The sequence below is a fragment of the Haliotis asinina genome, chromosome 12, assembly GCF_037392515.1.
Source record: "Haliotis asinina isolate JCU_RB_2024 chromosome 12, JCU_Hal_asi_v2, whole genome shotgun sequence".
In the NCBI taxonomy this organism is placed as follows: domain Eukaryota; kingdom Metazoa; phylum Mollusca; class Gastropoda; order Lepetellida; family Haliotidae; genus Haliotis; species Haliotis asinina.
Window position 1 is genome coordinate 33569030 of NC_090291.1, and position 24573 is coordinate 33593602.

Consider the following 24573-nt stretch of genomic DNA (forward strand, 5'->3'; position numbering starts at 1 on the left):
TTCACCTTTTGTTCAGCTTATGAAAATGAAATGCTACTGTGTAGCAGACTGTCTAACTATGGCATAACATTAGGCAACACTTAATTTATGTTTCAGTTCATTTATTTGATCAACACCCCTCTTTTTACATTTTACCTGCCAAAACTATACTTTATGTGGATTGGAAAAACAGAAAGTGTTGCTGTGGATCATACAGCAGTTAAATTTAAGGACTCCAAAACAATTATCTTTTAACATTAGGATTATGACAAAGATTGTAAGACTTTAATGACAAAAATAAATTAAACAATAAACCAAGTAAAGGTTTGGCTTTAATGGGACCACCCAAAACTTCAGCTTAATTATTTTTGTCACCAAAACAACATTCTAATGCATTAAAATTTAATTGAGGCTAACTGATTTGATTTGATTCATGATGACCTACTTCAGCTAAAGGGTTTGCAAAAATCAATTCATAAAAATGTATTTGTAGTATGGCATTATGTATCCTTCAGTCTGGGACTCAGCACTATAGGACTTGTAGAACATTACTTTACAGATAAATACCTCAATGATACATGTGGATGTCAAGACCCTTATAATGTCCTTGACCTTCATGATAGTGTGGGTACATCACTGTGCATACAAATGTACACAAGTCTCACATTCGCATGGTGTATTACTAAGCAGTGATGGCCTCACATGACCAAAAGAATGCTACTTGACTTGTATTACTCATTAAAGCCCAAGATTTTGTATATTTACATTAAACTGTCATTTTGGCATGGTAAAATCTAGTGATTGATGTTATGTGTTACACACAGCCTGAGATCAATGACAATCAATCAACAAAGTCACTGATTATATTCATCTGATCCCCTTATCACCTCACACTACAAAAGCATACCGTACTTGCCTAAATAAGCACCCTGCTTCCGTTAGCACTCCAGACCAACTTCAAAGTGATATAAAAAAACCCAAAAAAACCAACTTCAAAGTGATATTAAAATGAACTTGGGATAATTTCACATTTTGTACAGAAAACGGCCGGACAGAAGTGATGTATAGTTTCATAGTCTTATTTCAAAGTTTCAGTGTCATCGATATTTCATTCAAGTGCAAACTGAAAAGATTTAATGGTTTAGAAAAGTAAATTAAATGGTTTTAATATGTGCCCCCTTGTCAGCTGTCTACACACCAAGGTTGTTTATTAAGGCAAATATGGTTGGTAAAAAGTTTCTCTATCAAAGGTGAGATAATTTGATTTCCATTAGCGACGAGGTTTTAAAAAAAACAAACCTCATAATTCTGGGGGAAAAAAACCAACTAAACCTTCATGAGGGAAACAAAAAATCTCACCCTCTACATCAACAACAACAACAATAATAATAATAATAATCCATATTTATATGTGCACCCAATCCACCTCGACAGACATGCTCAAGGCACTACAAGAAGTCTTTCTTGAGAAAAGCAATATTTCTGTCACAGAAACATGGACATGAGAGACTGTATGCCTGTACCATATTTATCATTAATAATTTCAACTCTTGTATTTAAGGAGACCATTTCATGCACATCTCATGTGAAAAGTTAGATATTCTTAACATTCTTGAAATAGTTTTTTTATTTTTTTTAAAATGTGATTAAGAAACTAATTTCTTTGTGTATATGGACAAAAACACTCTGACCCTACAAATGAAGGAAACATATATCTAAAGGATTAGGTCATACAGTAAAAAGATTTCCGCATAGACTGACAGTATTTTTAAGAAAAAAAAATGTAGCATACGTATAATTGAACAAATCAAAGCATCTCAAGGGGGGGGCAACAATATCTATCTAATAATTCTCCCCTGTTGTAGACCAACATTTTTCATCATGCTTGACTAAGATTTATTTTGTTATTTAACAGTCTAACAATAAGTCTGCTCTTTGTGGAAGGAAATTCGCAAGTGATGAAGGACACATTCCAGCAAAGTCATGGATGTGTATCAGTGCTATGTCAGTGGGATCAGGTTACAATACACAGACGGGTTTATGATGATCTCATGTACCACTCTCTTTGAAAACATTCCCAATTTCCAATGTCACACCATGAACATAACCAATCAGAGTAAAAATACTCAATCCATTTATCTTCGGTTAAAACTTCACAATTAACCTATTTCAAGTAAATTATTTATATGGATACACAAAAAAAGTGTTTTTAATGAACAAAAGTCAGCTTGTCTTTGGAACAAAACGCACAATCACAAATAAACAGAGATGTCATATTTTATGCAAGTTCCATGTTTAAAATGTGAGAAAGCACATTATTTCCTAACTGTGGCAGCAGTTTGTTTACAAGGGAGGACAGTGTTTCCACAATGCTAACAAGTACACTAAAGCAACTGTTTTGCAACATCCAGGCATAGTAATTTAATTACTGTCAGAAAACTCAACACTTGAACAAATGTTACACTTTGCTTTTTCCCATGGGGTATGTTTCCATTCTGAACTGCAAACAAAATATCTCCATATACCTCGCTTGATTCAAAGTTGCTTTCAGAAACACATGATTAAATTTTATTGTTTTCATAATGAAGAAATTGCCACATTCCTGACAGCTGAAGAAATAGTTCGTCGTGGGAGGTAGGTTTTATATATCACAGGTTTACCAAAATATGTGCCGGCACATGATGGACAAAGGGAGATCACTGTGCCTAAAGATGACTGTTGGCAGAATTATCCTCAAAAGAAAATCTGTCCAAAGGAAACCTGGTTCAAATCTGCATACAAACATTTTTTGTTTTGTTTTTGTGCTGTTGTTGCTTTTTTCTGTTTCCTTTTATTATTGCAATAAACAATATCTTAAACCAATTTAATAAACTAAATTAAAGATTATTTTAGGCACCTATTCACATAACAGACAAATACATTAGAAGCCTAGAATAATGATTCACAGCAGTCTAAACTGTAATGCAACAAATATGATTTTAATGTAAATAAACAAATGAAAAAAAACCACACACACAAATGTCTACTCCTGATTTTCTAGGGTGTAATCATAGTAACAACTAAAATAAAGCAATTACAATTTATTTGACTACATATCACAACTGTACCTTTATGTTAAATATAAAATTGATTCTTGCACTCTTACTTATATAAACAAATGCCAGACCATGATGGAAAAGGAAATACATGTAAACTCCTGAATGATACTAAAATTATGCTTCCTTTATGGGGCAGTGTATCAGCATCTGTCATAATACCAAAAGAAAAGTCATTTCATGTTATCAAACATGTAAGAGTTATCTCCCTTTATTATCCCCACTTTCAATATAAAGTGAATGTCTGTTGTTAATCTTACTGACAGGAACAGTCTCACAAAACATTCCACAAAATACTAAGATGAGCTCAAGAGGACCACAAATTTTAGTTTGTTATTAACAACCACCACTGTCGTATGCATTTTATCAAAATTTTACAACATGTTACCCTCCCACCTTCTCATTTCCACAATATTTGTCATTTCATCATTTCATTATAAAAAGTTCGGTATCAACATAGTTTAATGTAGATGCAGAGCACCTCTCCCCTAACATGACAGAGTGTAAAGGGTACACACCTGAATCAATCTATCAGAGGCAACCTGTTGACATGGGTCTTAAAATCATAAGATTCCTAATCTCTAGTGCAATTATCACAGCACTGTTCTGACGAAGGATGTTAAAAGAGGAACTTCAAATTTTGAAACAGCTTTTGCCTGATGATCCTGGATAATTCAAGGGCAGATAACTGCAACCACATATGAAGTGGGTTACACCTATTTCTATGGCAGTTATTTTTCAAATTTTATCCTAAGGTCTTACTCCTCCTTCCCCAGTAAATAATGGGCAGTCATGGTCTCCCTGCTACAACAAGTCACTGCGGTAGATCTAAGGTCAGTGCATCTGTTTATTCCACAAAAAGTCCAGGTTCAATTCCCAAATGGGGACAATGTCTGAAGTCAATTCTCGATGTGCTTTTTAGAAACAAGTTGTATAGGGAGAGTTCCAAAAGTGTAAGGCTAAATAAAAAAAGTGAAATGTTTCTTGGGCATCAGTACGTCATTTTTATTTGTGCGCATAACAATTTTGATTGCCATTTAAAAAAATATTTTTGACGCGTCCCAATCATCCATTGTCTACTATAAGAATGAGTGTCTGTATGAACGAGTGTGACTGAACCTATAACTCATTAGCACATGCTAAACATTCCAAGCTGTATTTCTGAGAGAATAAAAATATAATAAAAATAAAATAAAATAAAAATGTGTACCCGCTCCGCATTTTTTTCTGAGAAAAATTAAAAAAGAAAGTCCTACTGCCCTCATCAATTTTGAAAAACATGTGCCCAAGAAAGATTTAATTTTGTTTATGCTGCCTAACATAAGCATCGCATACACGTACCACTAATAAACCATCTGTCAACCAAGTCAGCAAGCCTGACCACCCAATCCCGTCAGTCACCCCTTTCGACTAGCACGGGTCACTGATAGCCAATATTCTCACCACGACATGACAAGACAATGACATGAACTAGGTTGAGTTTGAAGAATGGTTCCAGGGAATCATTTCATATCTTGATGCTTGCTAAGGTACATTTGTGTATGCCTAAAAGTAACTTGCAGTATCCATGACAACAATGGTGATTTCAATTGAGAACATAAGGGAAAAAACGTTTCCATGTGGTCATTAATTTGAAAATAATGTTACAAAATGATGCCCCAAAAGATTTGCTAATTATTAAAGCTACAAGAAATTTTGTAAGCACTATAAGCACTTAAAGCACAGCATGCAGTAAGTCCAAACTAAATTGAAGCAGTTATGTACACACAAGCACAAGCACAAGCACAAGCACAAGCACAAGCACAAGCACAAGCACTGAATAAGAGCTCCAACACAGAGGCATTGCAGATAAACAGTTGTGAGTTTTATACAGCTTGTAGCAATGTTCCAGCAATATCACGGCAGGGGACCTCAGAAACAGGCTTTGTATCCACGTGGGGAATCGAGCTTGGGTCTTCAGCTTTAACCACTAGGCTACCACACCGCCCCTTGTCATATCTAGACATGTCAGCTTGAGAAAGGCATGAAGTGATACAGGTCTCAAAGTTTACCACTTTGGTTGGAATTGATCTACACTAAGCCATGCCTGTCATAAGAAGCGACTTACAGGATCAGGTGGTCAGGCTCTCTGACTTGGTTGACATATGTCATTGTATTCCAACTGTGCAGATTGATGCTCATACTGTTGATTACTGGACTGTCTGGTCCCGATTTGATTATTTACAAACCGCCGCAATATACTGCTGTGTGCAGTGAGAAGCTAAACTCAATCACTTACAACTTTGATTTTCTTAAGGCACACAACCATGCACAACCAATTGTTGAGGAATGCTTGGCTAACCTTGCCCACCACCAGCATAAAAGCAAGCACTACAAGCTCTCAAGTACACAGTACAAGTACTAAAGCAAGCACTACAAGCTCTCAAGTACACAGTACAAGTACTAAAGCAAGCACTACAAGCTCTCAAGTACACAATACAAGTACACAAGTATACACTATGAGCTCTCAAGTACACAGTACAAGTACTCAAGTACACAGTACAAGTACTAAAGCAAGCACTACAAGCTCTCAAGTTTACAGTGCAACTACTGAAGTAGACACAAGGTCTTAAGTACATAGTACAAGTACTGGAGTACACACAACCTCTGAAGTACACAGTACAAATACACAAGTATACACTACGAGCTCTCAAGTACACAGTACAAGTACTAAAGCAAGCACTACAAGCTCTCAAGTATACAATTCAAGTACTGAAGTACTCTATGTACTGACCTCCATGGGATGACGTTGCTCCTTGTGCATCAACGGCAACAACAACTTCCTGGGATGTCACAGACGTGCTGTCTGGTTGATAGCCAGTGTTTTGGCCTGCTATTGAATCTGTAATGAGATTTATAGAAACATGCAGAATGGAGGCACACACTCTGACATCAACCACAATACAACTGCTCCTGATCTATAACCTACATGATCTGTTACAGTTATATACTAAACTCTGAACATCTACATTCTATTTCCTCACTTTCAATCACTGGAGGTACTTTTCACAATCACAGCCCATATGTCTGTGTATAGGAGCGACATTAAAAAGCAATTCTACAGTACAGCACTTACAACAGCCACAGTGATATGTCTATGACAAGTTGTGGAAGAAACTTGCTGACAAATTGTAGTGCAGTTTCTCTTACACACAAAAAACATGTAACAAGTGAAGCATTCATAAAATACTTCCTCAGTGTGGAAGCCAAATTACTGTCTGCTTAAATAATTGTCTGCTTAAAAAATCATTAGTTTTACATCTGCTACCTTCATTCTGTATGCATTTGCTTATTATGAATATTTGTTAACATGGAAAGGGAATAAGATCTATTTATAAGAAAGGCCCAAATAACCTGTCCCACTCTCATTTACATTGTGACCCATCAAAATATGCGTTAGAATTGATCTGCAGTAACTCATCCTTGTTGTAAGAGGTGACTAACAGGATCGGATGGTCAGACTCACTGACTTGGTCGACACATGTCATCATATTCCAATAGTGAAGATCAGTCCTCGGGCTATTGATCACTAGATTGTCTAGTCCAGACTTCTTTGAGTGGCATTTAGAAGCTGGTGTGATGAACATTAAGGAGAGTTCTATGAATATAGATATATACAGATCACTTGCCAGAAGACAGTGTTAGCACTACACCAAAATGTTGTTTGTGTTACATAAAGAAGTTGTATATTCATAGAACTCTCCTTGTAAGCCTTGATTATTCACAGATGGCACCATATAGCTTGGATATTGGTATGTGTGGTGTAAATCTAAACTCACTCACTGACTCATTTACCTTGCATGCGCATCTGTGAGATGAGCGCCTGACAGACAGACGAGGACAGCGTGATGACATTTGGCTGTGGTGCAGGCGTCGACACCGCCGGTTCCTGGAACTGTACAACAATCTGTGGACGACTGGGCTGGGACACTTGACCTGGGAGCGACACTTGAGGCACTTGTTGGTTGGCATGATGGGGCGAGGAGAAGCCACTCGATGGAAGGATAATTTGTATTTGTGCTGACTGCGTCGCTGATGCTGCTCCATGGTGATGCTGTTGCTGCTGCTGGGGGTGTTGTTGAGGTTGTAGGTGTTGAGGATGTGCATGTTGTGCTAGTTGGGACTGGTGCATATGTTGTTGCTGCTGCTGCTGTTGTTGTTGCTGTTGCTGGTGTTGATTCTGCTGCTGTTGAAGTTGAAGGTCACGTGTGACCAGGCTGACCGGGTATGGGTCAGGTGGCTGGACAACCTACAATACAGAATAATTAAAAAATGATTTCACATTTTCTTAGGTGCAACACAATGCCAATGTTAAAGGTAAAGGTGTCTGATGCAGGTTACAATAAACCCTCTAACATCTGTATAGCTGCCATTAATCTAGCAGTAAGCATATGGTTGAGATTTATAAATAAACGTAACACAAAACCGAAACTGAATCATGAATCATTTATCATCATAGGGTAAGGTTTGTTGGGTGTATCTGGTACTGAGGACTTTAGATGAAAATTGCTGAAAAAGCATTTATGTTAGTTATTCAGAACCAGTGACATTATTTTATGGTGTAACCATAATTTTGGTGATGAAGCCAAAGCTATAGGCCAGGCTGCACTTGCTGCAGGCACTGAGAGAAATACCCCCCAAAACCAAAATCTCACACTGAAATATGTCCATGAAAGATAATTCAGTGAATGATTGTGAGATAATTCACATGAATGGTTCTGGCATATCCCTAACACTTTGCATGCCATAAAATGCAAAATTCTACTAGGTAGGCAATCTGCCATTGGATTTTACACCCTAATTATAATTATTCATATAGTTTGGCAGTTAATGGCCCCATCTGTTTCATGCATAGATTAAACTAAAGCACAAACTTCTCCTTGTTCAACACATAGGTATAGTAACACAGGACCCGTGAAGGTCCTGGGGTAGAACAGGCCTTCAACAACCCATGCTTACCAGGAAAGGCGACTATGCTTGTCGTAAGAGGCGACTAATGGGATCAGGTGGTCAGGCTTGCTGACTTGGTTGACACATGTCATCGGTTCCCAACTATGCAGATTGATGATCATGCTGTTCATCACTAGATTGTCCAGACTCGATTATTTACAGACCGCCGACATATAGCTGGAATATTGCTGAGTGCAGTGTAAAACTAAACTCACTCACTCACTCTAGTAGTACAGTGGGTGAGTCAAGTTTTATGCCAGTTTTAGCAGTATTCAAGCATTAAATATTTAATACAGTGGGAGACACTAGAAATATGTTTCATTTGTATCACACTTGAATCTTTATCCAGTAAATGAATATAACAGTTTCTCATAATGAGTAAGTTAATGATTTAAGTTTGTGCCACTTTTAGAAATATTCCAGCAATATCACAGCAGGGGGACACCAGAAAGGCACTTCACATACCGCAACCATGTGAGAGATCAAACGTGGATCATCATGAGTAAATACCTCAAAAATCAGGCTGTGTCCCCACCCCCGTTGTTTAGTGAACCAACGGATAAAACATACTTATTTTGATCCTGCTGTATGCTGTATATTTTAGTCAGTTTCAGTTAACAAACTTTGATTATAAGAAACAAAACGTAGTCAATACTTTGAGTTTGTTACAACCATAGTTTACTGTCTGGAGTGACTTATATTTTATGTTGCATCAGCATTTTATTCAGCCACATAGCGATGAGACCAAGTCTACACATATACACTGAGTTCTTTATACATATTACATCATGACAGTATTACTTCCAGTAAGAAAACATCAGTACAACAAAAATGAAAACATTCAGTTTGTCATACATGTACAGACCAGTTCTTGAAGGGGATTTTAGAAGTTATATGAACATAAATACGACAAGTTTTTATGGATGTCCTGGCGAAGGAGCAAGAATTAGCTTTTAAATGTCATATAAGAATAAAAAGAAGTTATTACCCATCATAATGTGTCATATATCCAAGTACAGACCAGTCAGACACTTAAGTCACATGCCCATTATTGTATAATTAGGCCAGGCCAATTTATATTTCTTCTTTTATGGAATTTTGACCACAGAAAACCTAGATCAGGAGGGAAAAAATGTCAAAGTAATGTTCCTTTTAAATACTAAGTATTTCAAGTTTGGCCAAGAAAAAAAAGATGAAAAATGAAAAAATATTATTTGGTAAGTATTATATGTCTTGCCTGTAAGTTAATGGCCCCTGCGTCAGGTTGCTGAGCAATGCCCCGAGGAAGCTGATGAGGGTTCATGTGTTGGACCACCTGGTGATGGTGAGGCAGGGAATGTGGAACTCCATCATTTGACGGGTAAGGCTTGTTGTTCATCAGCTTCAGCCCTGGGTATGGGTTCTGCAGGACCTGCATGCTCTGAGAGCTTTGTATAAACTGCTGATGGTGCATATTCTGATGTTCTGATGTTGGAGGAAGCTGACCAAGGGATAACGAGTCATCAGGGAATCCCATATTAGCAGAAGTGTGTGCCCGGGAGGTGGTCACATATTGCTGCTGTTGATGTTGATAGGGTGATGTCGGTCGGACTGGGGAGGGACATCCATGGGGAATCTGGGAGAGGGTAGCAGCAGCTTCAGCTATGTCCTGAAGCCCACCCCGGCTACTAGACCTCTTCCTCCTGATATTCATCCTTTGCTGAGCCATCTGAGCAGACGTCTGAATCGTGTGGGAGACAACAGGAGACTGGACGACATTGACACTGGAAACGATGCTGCTGGGTGATGCCACCATCACCGCTTCCATCTCAGTCTCTATTTGGTCCCCTGGTTGAACCATACTGGCGATGGTTGACACAACTGTGTCGGACATCTGGCTGTCACTTGGGCCAGCATTCTGGAGCTGAAGAACTGCCAAGGCTGTGCTCTCCAGGTTCTGTGCAATCTCCTTACAATGCTGTCTCATGTGACTTCTGAGAGAGTCCTCTCTCACAAAAGCAGCTGTGCATATATTACAACTAAACGTTTTCTTACAATTTGGTTTTAGATTGGACCCATATCCTCTCTCCTCTCGAGTTTTAGTTGGACTGGGTGTATTTGTTGCCACAGCCCTAGCACCCTTCTTCATAACTGTTCTGCCTGGTTTACGATCCCCCAGCAACTTTTCAGGGTGCTTCTTACGGACATGGGTTTTCACGTTACCACTTTGCTTTGATGAGTAGGAACAGAAGTTACAGTTAAAGGGCCGCTCATCACTGTGGATGCGCATATGAGCCTTGAGGGCACTGTTGTTAGCACAGCAATAATTACATGTCGGACACTTTACTGGGTGGGTTGTGTCATGAATCTTCTTGTGTTCCCGGAGTAGTTTCCGTGACGACGTCTGAAAGTCACAATAGTTGCACTTCACCTCATTCTCATTGGAATGGTTTATACGGATGTGACTTTTCAGGTTCCCTGAAACATATGTATGTGAATGAGAGAGTGAGTGAGTGAGTGAGTGAGTGAGTATATTAGTGACCTGCTGATATCTAGAACTGCCAGCTTGAGAAAGCAACAACCAGCACTGGACCTCTAGGCCAGCCATTATTTTGAATGCACGAGGATATACACATCAAATATGTCTATACCTTGGATAAAATACTTTGATGGTGAAGTATTCTCACTATACAAGGCATTCAGTATATCAGTGACACCCTTCAAAGGGACATTTATAGAATATCAAGGGCAGGTAATTCTTCTTAGCTGAGGTTTTGGAATAAAGCAAAAGGGACATTCCATACACTCTCTGGAACTTCTTAAAGACAGACAATTATACAGATAAATAATAAACTAATTTTACTGTACAACAATGGCAGATACCTCCTCACCTTGGTTAGAACCTTAGATTCAATACAGATATTTCCTCAACAATATATTAACTTTGGCAGCACATCAAGGGGGGTAACTCCTTACCTCTAATGGAACACCTGTAGTCGCACAGCTCACAACCATAGGGTTTCTCGCCTGTGTGTGTCCGCATGTGGCGCTTCAGGTCAGAGTTAATCTTGAACTTGGCATCACACAGAGAGCACTGGAATGGTGTGTCCCCCGTGTGTGTGCGGAGGTGGACAATCAGCTGGCTGGAGTTACGGCTGGCATATGGGCAAATCTGGCATCTGGAGACAATAAAGCCACATCGGTGATAGAAGTGAGTGAGCTTACTTATACGCCACTTTCAGCAATATCGTGAGACACCATGTACTTCACACTATGTACGCATGTTGGGAATCGAACCCAGGTCGAACCCATGACAAGTGAACATTTTAACCACTCAGCTACTCCACCACCCCTCAGTGTTAGGAATCAACCTGAAAAGTTGACTGAAAATTCATTACATTCAACACAGTGTCCAAGGACACTACCTATCTATATCAACAAGTCGATATCCATTAACCTCCAGGCTAGAATTGCTCTTCAGTAACCCATGCTCGTTGCCAGAGGCAACGAATGGGATTGGGATGTTAGACCTGGTTGACACATGTTAACATAACAGATGCATAGATCTATGATCATGCTGTTGATCATCGGATTGTAAGGTCCAGACTCAATTATTTACCAACTGTGCCATATAGCTGGAATATTGTGGTGTACAACTAAATGCACTCACAAAACAAGTATGACAATCAAGTCAAACACTCAAGATAGTTGACAAGTGCTCACTGCCAGTTTCTGTCCCGCTATTTCTGACCAAACCTTGGTCAAATTACAGAAATAAAAATACAAAGAGCAACTTTAAATCATAACAAAATGTAATTTAAATAGGTTGTAAACTGTATATATTTAAAGGACAACTGACCAACATTTTAGTGTCTTTGTTTATCAAAAGTATTTGAACACATTTAGACAAAATCATGACACATTGTTTTCTGTACATCACATGTGTATCACACATATTTAATTATCCTTTAACCAGGCAAAACATTAGTAGTAATTAAAACTACCTCAATGGAAAAAGGTAAAATACTGGTTTAATATCAGCCCCTGAGTCAGATGCATATATGAGGGATTATTACTCATATAAAATTTTAAATGATATGATCATGATTATTTTTTACCCATATTCATATTCAGTTTATGTTTCAATATTACAAATTACAACTTATGATATATATCCCTCTCCTCCCCGTTCCCACTCCCAAATATTTGTAAACACAATATCACGGCAGGGAACACCAAAACCGGTTTTTAAACATTGTACCCATGAGGGGAATTGGACCCAGATCTTCAGCATGACAAGCAAATGCTCTAACTGCTAGGCTACCCTGCCAACTGTCCTGTCCAGCCTTTTACACATGGAAATATCTTTAAAAATTTGAAACTTAAATCTATAAATTTAAAGCTCACTTAAATGGCCTCTCATCAGTGTGTATGCGAAGGTGTTTTCTCAGGCTGCTGCTGTCCGCTGCTCCATAGTCGCCTGGGGAGATCAAGAATATGATACATGATACATGTGATACAGATGATACATAATACAGTTAGGGACCGTTCATAATTTATGGCTGGAGGGGAGGGGGGCAGAAACGTGAATGTACAAGCATGTACAATGTGAATGACAAACACACACACACACCCCTAAATGTATGCACAAAGTAACTTTAGTGACCCCCTGACTGTCAGATCAATAAATGTTGTTACTAACTTTTGACAAGTGTTATTCACTGACAAGAGCTGCCATGAATATCACTGGTCCAAGACCAATAAATTATTGGATCAACCGTAACTGAAGTCAATAACTGTTCATCATATGATGCAAAACTAAGACGGTCCTGATTTTAAGAGTGATTAAAGATGACATCAATGATCCTTCTTGCCAACCATTGTTTGGAAAGGGATGAGATTTTATTTCGGTATAAAGGCCATTGGCCCATGTGCAGTAAATAAATGCAAGGTGATATATGATGTGTTGACAATATGGTTTACAGATATACATTAGAGTAAACATGTATGTCTCGTTTATCTCTGGATACAATTTGTTTTATAAAGAGTATGTTGAATAAACAGCGCAATTTTTATAAGCAGATTCTTATCTTTACATGTTAACAACTTATAATATTTGCCTACGGTAGATGGACAATTTAGTTCTGGTAAATATTAGAAACACACACGGGGCACACACCATTCCAGTGCTCTCTGTGTGACGCCAAGTTCAAGATTAACTCTGACCTGAAGCGCCACATGTGGACACACACAGGCGAGAAACCCTATGGTTGTGAGCTGTGCGACTACAGGTGTTATTAGAAAATGTGGTTCATCTTCCAAACTATTACTGTTACACATTTTACATATTTTGCTGGTTCCACTGACATCTTTAAATCTTACATTACATAGGATTGGCAATTGTTGAATACGTAATAAGCATAAATAACGTCTATGTTCCTTTAGATGTACATTGGAGTGAGTGAGTGAGTTTAGTTTTACGCCGCACTTAGCAATATTCCAGCTATATGGCGACGGTCTGTAAATAATCGAGTCTGGACCAGACAATCCAGTGATCAACAACATGAGCATCGATCTGCGCAATTGGGAACCGATGACATGTGTCAACCAAGTCAGCTAGTCTGACCACCCGATCCCGTTAGTCGCCTCTTACGACAAGCATAGTCACCTTTTATGGCAAGCATGGGTTGCTGAAGGCCTATTCTACCCCGGGACCTTCACGGGTCTGTACATTGGAGATATAGTACTCAACATCCAGTAATGACTTTAATGATTTATAATAAGATAAATGAACTGACTCATTTATTTTGCTGAACATATTTTGCTTTGCAGAATCTATAAGTCTTTGTTTAAATACAGCTAGAAAGTCATTGCCAGTACCAACTTCTTGGCTTTACCCAAACAAAACCAAAGCCATACATGTTTAACAATGTCCTAATATAATCCTACAATTCTACCATTGTTTGGAAAGGGAAGCAACTCTGAATCAGTAACATCACAGAAATAAGGCAATGCCTATCTTATGCTGTTGTAACTGACATGTGGAATCAGGAGTTACGGTTATGGGTTTACCATTCCACTTTTAGCAGAGTGGGGTCTACAGGTTGCTATGTTAACCACATGTGAGGTTAACATAATCAGGCCCCCCTAAGTAATTGAAGGAATTACAGCAAATTTGAAGGAATTGCATCTCAAATGTAAACAAACGCAGCCCACTCGCGAAACAATTGCAGCGATATCGGTAGTTTAGCGGTAATAACAGAAACACATCGGCCCTATCGGAAGCAATGTCGGTAATACTGGAAACACGATCGGCCATCTTCGGAGATTTTTCGGTCGCGAGCGGAAACTCACGCAGCAAAACATGGCGTCGTTGGAAGAAGCACCCGTCTCGGTGAGATTTGTTTTTAGTTCCTACTATTACATTTTCATACTTATCCATCTTTGACCACCCGCGTTGAATGCGTTTAGGTATGAGGTGTTGTCGGGGCAATAGCTTATGTTTTTAGGAAAAGATTGTCACTGCAGAAGAGTGTCACAAGTCATGCCCCTGTAGTTTGTTTACATCTGAACATCGAAGTCGTGCCGATGATTACGAACGTGCGCCAGATATAACATCATTTTTTGTAAAATGTGTTTAAATTTGTCAATTGCACTTCGTAGCAAGAAAAATTATGGCTCATAAACTTCTTCATGGCGCACGTTCATGATGTTCGTAATCATCGGCACGACTTCGATGTTCAGATGTAAACAATCTCCAGGGGCATGACTTGTGACACTCTTCTGCAGTGACAATCTTTTCCTAAAAACATAAGCTATTGCCCCGACAACACCTCATACCTAAACGCATTCAACGCGGGTGGTCAAAGATGGATAAGTATGAAAATGTAATAGTAGGAACTAAAAACAAATCTCACCGAGACGGGTGCTTCTTCCAACGACGCCATGTTTTGCTGCGTGAGTTTCCGCTCGCGACCGAAAAATCTCCGAAGATGGCCGATCGTGTTTCCAGTATTACCGACATTGCTTCCGATAGGGCCGATGTGTTTCTGTTATTACCGCTAAACTACCGATATCGCTGCAATTGTTTCGCGAGTGGGCTGCGTTTGTTTACATTTGAGATGCAATTCCTTCAAATTTGCTGTATTTCCTTCAATTACTTAGGGGGGCCTGATAATGCTGTGTCACAAGATGCCCTGTGACAGCTCAACCAATCAGATAAAATTAAATTTGGCAGTCATATAATAAATGGCATTTGTAGTACAAACTACACATTATGGCATTTAAAACACATGTGACACAGTACACAATGGTATACACCTACACATCTGAAACAAGCACCTCTCATTGCGTTTTAGTGACAATATTGTGAGACTTTTATTAGTTTTAAGTAATTTATATTTAAAAAATACTGGTGCTAAAGTGTACAATAAACAAGAAAACTGACATTTACCTAGTTATTTTGTGTTTGGATTGAGCAGTCACCAAATATAGGAACAAGCACACCCAGAGCAACAGTGGTAGCAGTTGGCTAATATCTACACTGAGAATTAAATTATTTTGAAAGAAACGAATAATTCCATTTGAATTGAAAAGAGCCTAAGTGAAACAGCACACCCAGAACCTGAGGGAATCTAGACCTTCTTCACAAAAGGCTCTATCACTGCACAAATGGCTGGCAGAAAGGGCAAATAATGTGATTCAGGATCTGTGTGACAAACTTGGGCCACAGAAGATGTAAGATTGGCAGAGTTACTTCCCTTGCCCCAAGCTTTCTCTCCAGCATCCACAGAGGTCACAGGATATGAGTGAGTGAGTGAGTGAGTGAGTGAGTGAGTGAGGTTAGTTTTGCATTCAGCAATATTCAAGCTATATGACGGCAGTCTGTAAATAATCGAGACAATCCAGTGATCAACAACATGAGCATTGATCTGCACAATTGGGAACCGATGACATGTGTCAACCAAGCCAGCGAGCCTGACCACCCGATCATGTTAGTCGCCTCTTACGATAAGCACAGTCGCCTTTTATGGCAAGCATGGGTTGCTGAAGGCCTATTCTACCACGGGACCTTCACAGGTCTCACAGGATATAATGTTGAACAATTTACAACAGCTTTGACAGCAACCTTGAAAACACATTACAGATTAAAAGGAGGCAAGTCTTGGGGCAACTGGTTGTCCTAAAACATCATCATTATAACAATTCAAATCACTCACATTCCTAATATTTTCATTTTAAGGTGCTGCATTCACTTAAACTTTAAAGTAAAGATATCTGAAGGTCAGTATACTCACAGTAATGACATTTGAAGGGCTTGCTCCCTGTGTGTCCCCGAAGGTGTATCTTGAGTTTGTCACTGCGGCTGAAGGCTTTGCTGCAGTGCATACACTGAAATGGACGCTCACCCGTGTGTGTTCGAACATGGCGTTCAAGATCACGAACATACAGCGTGATGAAGTTACAGGCTGCAAATGTGCACTTGTACTTCTTGCGACTCGGTGACACAGGGTCATCTATCGCCAACATCAGTTCTGCAACACATGTCATAGAAAATACCTGTCATGAGGAAAAGGATCAAGAGGTGAATCCGGTTAATCTGAAATGTTGGAATGATAGCCAAAAATCAGTTTTGTTCTCATAATAATAAAGGACAATGTACCTGATAAATATGAATGAGAAAGGTCACATATATTCAAATTTCTGAGGAAAAAATGTGAGACAATGTCAACATTCTTAGCGCTAAAAAAGCCCTCAAGAACCAATTCATATTACTTGATACAGCATTAAAATTATTGTTTTATATAGACATGTACAACATAAATATGTTTTAAATAAAAAAAATGACGACAAATATGAATGACAGAGTTTGGCTTTTATGCCAGTTGTTGCAGAATTCCAGCACCATCATGGCGTGGGACACCAGAAATCAGCTTCACACACTGAACCCATTTGGGGATTCGAACCCAGGTCTTTGGCATGATGAGTCAATGCTTTAACCACTAGGCTACCCCATCACTCAACAACAAATCTGAAAAACAAGTAATTGTATCAATAACAATATGCTGATTTTGAACATACTTACCCTGTCCCCTAATGCTAGTGAAAGGCCTGAGTGGAGGTAAGGGCGTCTCCTCTGAATACATGACACTTTGAACTTCGGAAGCTTCTCCCTCCTCGCTCACCAAGTAGTGCTCACCCTGGTTGACAAGCTCAGCATTGGGCAGCAGAGACCCTGACTCAGGTGCCATGCCCTGCTGCCCTGATGCTGTCAGCATGGTCTCTGTTACAATAACCTCAGTTCTCTCCCCTTGTCGAGGTGACCCACCACTGCTCAGAGAGAGACTGACGCCACTGAACTGTTCTTCTTTCGTCTTCACCCGATTCAGGTCATAGTCTTGCTCCGGCTGTTGGATAGCCTCCACATAAATTGTCTGGGCAGGCTGTAACTGTTTAAGGTCATGATTGTCTTCACTTCTGGATATTTTGTTCTTCTCCTCCAAAGATGCTTCTTTTGTCTTCTGAAACACTGCAGCCTCTTCACTGGACAGAAACATGACACTCGAAGTTGGAGTATTTTGTTCCACTTGTGACCAACCAGAGGTTGAATCTTCTTGAGCTTGCAAGATGCCATCCTTGGTCAACACCATTGACTGTCCAGTACCTGATTGAACAGTGATGGAAGTTGAATGTCGACTATCCACCTCCGACTCACTGCTCGAAATCTGTTGGGATGAGACCAGCTGGCTTTCTGCTGCTTGAACAAGGTGTTTGATTGATGCCACTTCCCCTTCCGTTGTCCGGGGCGATTCATTATTACCATTTGCTTCCAAACTGGAAGCAGACGACATCTTGGCAGCCATTTTGGCTCGTAACTCTGCCAAGGATGGGCATTGGCTCTTGTGCAGTAGAAAAACTTCAACATTGTTGAATTGACTCTTGCAGGCACCACAGATGTGGATGTCAATGAAAGCATCCAGGGAACCTGAAATTACAGCATGAATCTAATGCATACATGCAAGACACACATTGGAATTGTAATTAAACAATAAAAGTGGTTAAAAGTTTACAGGGTGCATTGCTTTATGTTGTTAAGCGCAAGGATGTTCATGTTTGTTCAATAATATTCATCAAATATGATGGTTAGTTTACTTCATTCAAGTGGGTAATACTAAACAAAAATCTTTTGATGAATAAAAAATATGTTTTTTTACGATCGATGATCACTTTTAATCCTTATGGTGAATTTTTTATTATTTTCGATCACTTGAACACCACTAGGACTGGCTAGCTGTAAATTTAGACTGTCCATAAGAAATCCAGCCAGTCTCAGGCGGTTGGTCGGACCTTATTTCATACACTAAATATGGACTGTTATTCAATTTTGACCTGAACTTTACAGTTACTGAAAGAATACTCAAGTCTGTGGTTACTCTTAGGATCAGTGATATATTCAAGGATTACAAAATGTTGTGACATTGCATTAATATCAACGGCACATTAGTATGTGTAATTACAAGATTTTTCTTTTCCACGTGTCACAGATTATAGGTATGTAAAATATCCTGCAAGACGATATATGCATGCTAAACCAACAGTTACTTTGATGATATTTCATAAAGTTCTGTGCCTAAATCCTTGATCAATTATAAAAGCCCACTTCCATATATACCTAGTCTGTATACATAGAATAACTACAAGACTCTTTTGGCGTTCTGAGGTAAAAAATTATATAAAAGTAATAGTGTTAATTGGGTATTTTCAATTTTAATTGAAGAAAAATCTTTATTACTTCCTAAGATAATGAGGATTGCTCTGTTAACAACAAAATGTGCATGTATAGTGTCCCAAATGATGAATGCATATAGTCAGGGGGCATAACTATTCGTTAGTCACCAATATTCTCATAGGCTTACACAATATATTAGAAAGTTGTAATAATTTTCATTTGTTCAGTTTTCAGTATTTGGTTGACAGTATTTAGTTGCCAAATATTGAAGGTTGTTAGGAAACAGGTATCTTATTTCCATGTACCGTTCCTTCAAGTATTTTTTGTATAGTCATTACATTGTGTATTCTGTCCATAGACCGCCATGTTCAAAATTCTTATAACCAAGATATGTATGAAATATAGTGTGGTCATTCTCGTAAGACTGAATGGAAAATAAAACATGAATTATGTCTTTGCAGCTGAGATCATTGACACATGTAAAAAATATGAACACGATCAAATGACATTAAATTCAAGACAAGTTTTCTAGCTGCACTAAATCAACATGTAGTTCCTGAGAAATTAAGCAAAGTGATGAATACTTAAGTCCTATGACTGTTCAGTGAAGCCCATACTTCTAATAATGGATATTAATTGTTTTTCTTGATACAAGAAATATTATTTTTCTAAATTTTATTTTGTTCTTTGGTAATTCCATATAAGATAATTTACTTCTTAACAAAAACAGAAATTTTAATACATGTATATTCCATGCTCAAAAAAGTCTCTTATTGTCACAAGATATATTACAACCATGCTGCATTATTCAACATAAAGCCTTCCTTGAGTTGCAAAAAATAAGTAAACACTGTTAGAATGCTTTAAACATAATAACACAGTTCTTCATTTCGGCGTCATTTTCCAAATTCAAATTGAGAATGGAACGCATGGCAGCAATGCCGTTTGTTTATATATAAGCCCGGCACCCAGCACAAGAAGAACATTTATTCTGTCAGGTGCCCTTGAAAAGCGTCATGGCTAAAACAGTCATACGTGTTATTAGTTTATCAACAGATGACAGCTTTTTTATACTGCTTCAAGAAAACTAAACTATGTCACTGCTCATTGAACTTCACCCTGTCAACTTCTAGTTGCAGTTCAGATGCATAGTGGTAGAAGGGGCCCGAGTTGTCAGAAACTGCACAGGGCCCGACACCGTTCCTGGCCCTTCCTCGCCCCAACCGAGTGTCGCCATAACGAGGCCTCGTTTCAGCGTCGCCCCTTGCGCTCAAAGAAGTTTAAACTGGCAGGACATTAGGCTAAAACAGTTTAAAACATGCATACTCTGTTTCTCCATCGCGGTGCCACACGTCGTGGGACGACTTATTAATACAGGGTCGGGGTTATCCCATCAGTGATCGTCTTCTTTTTACGAATACACACAATGGCGGAACATGGACGATTATCATAACGGAAGTAGATGCTACATTCCTCGCGCAACTTATACTACAGGCAACTGGGTCAACCATGTAAATCACGATTGGCGACTTTAAAAAGCACAGGAGTTTGAATCAGTGTTTACACAAAGCTGTGTTAGCATTTCTCTAGATGCATCGAAGCTGAATCGTTTTTCAATAAAATTCGCATGGTATTTTCGTACGAATGGAAAAGCAACCATGCTGCAGCTAAGTGCCAATTTGCAGGGAAAATGATGTGAACCAGACAGTGCATCGTGGTCTCATAATATTTAAAAGCAGGACGAATAACCAGATTCATTAATTTTCTTTATTCCGCGTCAGTTTATATTAAAGTATTGCTAATCCATGCACTAAGATTAAATATCATAATGAGATTGTTAATGCAGTATTGATAACTCAATTGTAACTCGAGGCCCATGCATTAACGGCCATGTATAAGTCCCAAGCAACCCTGTAAGCATACTGTGGAGATATTCTATACATAAGCCCCACACAGAAGTAGCAGCACAGCACTAGAAGTAGTCGTAGTTGTAGTAGCTCTAGTAGTAGCAGTAGTAGTAGCAGCAGCCACAGTAGCACATATCAGTAGTAAATAAGTACTACTAGTAGTATAGTAGTAGTAGTAACTTTAACGTCGTCGCTGTAGTAGCAGCAGCAGCAGCATTAGTAGCAGCACTATTATATTCTTTTTATGCATTATACGAGGGGATGTCAATAAGTTTTGCACCTTGTATAGAAAAACACAAAATATTGGTATGAACCACATTTATTTTTCAACATAGTCCCTTTGTGAGTCCAGACACTTGTTCCATCTTTTCTGCCAGGCGCTGATGCCATCCTTGTAGAAGGCGCCATTTTGGTCCTCAAACCAGAGACCATATAATATAATATAATATTATATGGTCTCTGCTCAAACCAAGCCTCAGTAGCAGTAATAAGCTCATTATCACCCTGAAATCTACGATCACGCAAGTGTTTCTTAGAGATTTGGGAACAGATGGTAATCACTTGGTGCCAGGTCTGGAGAGTAGGGGGGATGCAGCAAGATTTCGTACCCGCACTCCTGGACAGCAGCGGCTGCAACGCGAGAGGTGTGTACTGGAGCATTGTCTTGATGTAGAAGAATACCACGTCTGATCTTGCCCCGGCGCTTCTCCTTGATTGACTGTCGCACTTGCCTCAACAAGTTAGCGTAATATTCCCCATTCATTGTTCTTCCTTTTGGTAAGTAATCTATGTGGATGACGCCTTTGATATCCCAGAAGTCTGTCGCCATTACCTTCAGCATTGATCTGGAGGCTTTGAACTTTTTGGTCCTGGGAGAAGTGACATGTTTCCATTCCATGGATTCTTGTTTGCTCTCTCAGGATCATACTGGTGGATCCAGGTTTCATCACAGGTTACTAGCCTAAAGTGAAAATCTTCTGGATTCTTGTTGTATCTGGTTAGCATGGAGTTGCTTATGGTGACCCTTGTTTGCTTTATTTCATCTGTAAGCATTCTTGGCACCCATCTTGCGCACACCTTAGACATGACGAGATGTTCATGAAGAATTGTCTCGATGGATCCGTGTGAAATGCCTGTGGTCTCCTCTAGCTCAAGGAGTGTGATTCGACGATTTTCCAGCACAAGTCTATGCACTCTGTCAATGTTTTCCTGACCAGTGCTTGTTGTTGGGCGACCTGGACGGGCGTCATCTTCAAGACTCTCTCTACCATGCTTAAATTCATTGACCCATCGTTTGATGGTAGCAGATGAAGGGGAAGACTTCCCATAAACTGCTGAAAGCCTTTCTTCAATGTTCTTCGCCGAGTTTCCTTCAAGAACTAAAAACTTAATTACTGCTCTATACTCAAATTTTATTCATTTTCACTGCAGCGAGGGGGGCCTCTTTCTGTCAATGTGAGCTGTTCAATAACTTCTGAGAGTAGGATACCAAAACTTATATATCACATCAGCTACACCCCAAGGTTCAATGTCGTACCATAGGCTGTGACACCTGGGTATGAAAAATGCTCAAGGCTCAAAACGTATTGACATCCTCTCGTACATTTCTCATCCGTCTTCATTATTCTAGGGAGGTGGGAGCCTAATGGTTAGAGCGTTCGCTCGTCACGCCGAAGGTCCAGGTTCGATAGTTACAATGTGTGAAGCCCATTTGTGGTCTCCCCCGCTGTGATATTGCTGAAATATTGTTTGGGAGATATTATATACAAAAGTCCCATGCTACTAGTATTAGCGACAGCAGTAGTAGTGCATCTTCGTGACGCATGCCCAACTTTGTTTATTCAAACCCTGACAAAATTGATATTTTCGAGTCTGTCACAGACCTCCAAATTAGATATGAACGACGTTAGACATGGAAAAGGTATTTTTGAATGGATTATGTATATTCCCATCTTCCTTCGTGATTCTGGGGAAGGGATAGCATAGAGGTTGTTGCTGCAATATTGCTAAAATCGACGAAATGATTCGATCTACTCTCATATTTGCAATGATCCATGAACAGGCAAACAGAACGCAAAATAGTCGAGATCAAATGTTATTCTTATACGATATCAAACAAACGAAACTTAACAATCAATAAATAAAAATAGATATGAAATGCTTGTATGTTTGTTTTTTTCAGTTCAAATGTTCTTCGGCACTTTAGATTCAGCAGAAGAACCACTATTGAGACAGTAAAGTGAGAATTCGTCAGAAAAGTATTGACGTCAGAGACTAAAATGGAAACCCATGAACTTATCATAGAAATATAAATGGATTACTTCTAGAGATAATTCAGTCAATTGTAATTTTATTGTAGTGTTTATTTCCCTGGTGATACAAACGATGACGCGTTTGGGGTTTTGTATTATTTTAAATAAACTAGTGCTCAAAAGAAAGTACACAGTACGTTTGACCATATTTGAAAAGAAAAGAGAAGCATACCAGTATGTGAATAACATCTTTTTAATTTCAACAGAGTGTTCAATTCTACAGGAAATATACACAAATCATTTCATACAAAGTCGAAAGTAACGTTTGGCTGATACTGAAAGTTACGTGGTGTCATTGTCTGATCTTTTACACAAATCAACCAGGCGTTTTTCTTCTGCAAAATGTCATCAAATGCTGTATCAATAATAAGTTTGACTCCATGCACATGCCAGAATACGTCGATGCATTGATGACTTAAAGATGGCGAATGACATAAGGCGTGATCCGTTGCCATTTCCGTAGGAGACATTGTTCCAGTTGTTGAGCAGTGACAAGTGGCACTGGTAGACCTCTGATTTGTCGATCCTGATAAAGTCCAGTAAGTGTCCTATCGGATTCGCGTCGTGTTAACATGCTGGCTACGAAAAAAGGACGACATTAGCGTTATGCAGAAAGTCGTACTTCAATCTCGCTGTTCATAGACAACGTCATATGGTTGCTGCTGGATAAATGGCAACACAACTGGTCGCAAAACTTCATCCCTGTATCTTCGAACATTTAGGCTGTGATGAATAATCTCAAGTCTCGTTTTGAGATAGCCCCATGTCGAACTTGTCACTCGTCGGATCGTCGTCACTGAACAGGCAAACCCTACTCTCTCTCTCTCTCTCTCTCCTCTCTCTCTCTCGTATATACTTGGAAGTATCTGTTCTGAACATACAGAAAAGACCAAATACATATATTGTAGTACATCTAAAGTGGAGCCTATTTTCTGTGAAATTTTGATACAGAGTCTGTTTTCTGTGATCTGATTAACTGTTGGTATAGACAGTTGTACATTCCACCAGCTTTTCGGGAACACATGGGAACAATGTGCGAAGCCCATTTACTGTCTCCCCAAACGTGGTATCACAAGCGGCGTAAAACACATCTTACTCTCTGATCATGTCGAATGTTCACAAAGGCAATGGACAAGACGTGATCTTACAACGCCTTTCTTCTGGGCATCGAAATCACTGTTATTGGTTTATTTCGGCATATTCGAAAATAGGACAATTCTTTTAAAAAAACTGTATTTCAACCTAAATATGGATGCATTTGAGGATTTTATTATTTTTGTGATTTGCATAAAGCTGTGTTGTTATGTTTTCTTGTAAACTAATACCTTCTAACATCTTTGATAGTTTTTAAGTAATGAATATAGATAGGAGGTAACGTTTCTTTTGGCGCTTACTGTATATTGGCCTTGCGTTAATGACCGTGTTGTATAACCTCAGGATTTCGGGCACAGTCTTATCCGAGCATAAGAGGTCGACCTCGACGAATGAAACATATAAGGATACGGTGTTAATCAGCGATTCTGAAAACGATACTGTTGGTCACACAAAGGAAGGTGGTGTCGATACAGTTACAAGGCGACTTG

General features: G+C 39.1%; 1 protein-coding gene across 2 annotated transcripts in view; it reads right to left on the reverse strand.

Moving 5' to 3' along the window:
• LOC137257986 (zinc finger protein 64-like) overlaps positions 1-20231 on the reverse strand; it is a 189613-nt gene extending 169382 nt beyond the window's left edge. Inside the window, exons 1-8 of one of the 2 annotated variants that reach the window (XM_067795510.1) lie at positions 20098-20231; positions 17128-18027; positions 16340-16576; positions 12450-12522; positions 11019-11221; positions 9301-10520; positions 6909-7362; positions 5848-5955 (exon numbers count right to left, since the gene is read on the reverse strand). In XM_067795510.1, the coding sequence (XP_067651611.1) occupies positions 5848-5955; positions 6909-7362; positions 9301-10520; positions 11019-11221; positions 12450-12522; positions 16340-16576; positions 17128-18027; positions 20098-20110 (3208 nt within the window). In that variant the 5' untranslated portion in view covers positions 20111-20231. The remainder of the gene's footprint in view (positions 1-5847; positions 5956-6908; positions 7363-9300; positions 10521-11018; positions 11222-12449; positions 12523-16339; positions 16577-17127; positions 18028-20097) is intronic. The other variant, XM_067795511.1, reaches the window with a different exon arrangement.
• Positions 20232-24573: the final 4342 nt, after the last annotated feature.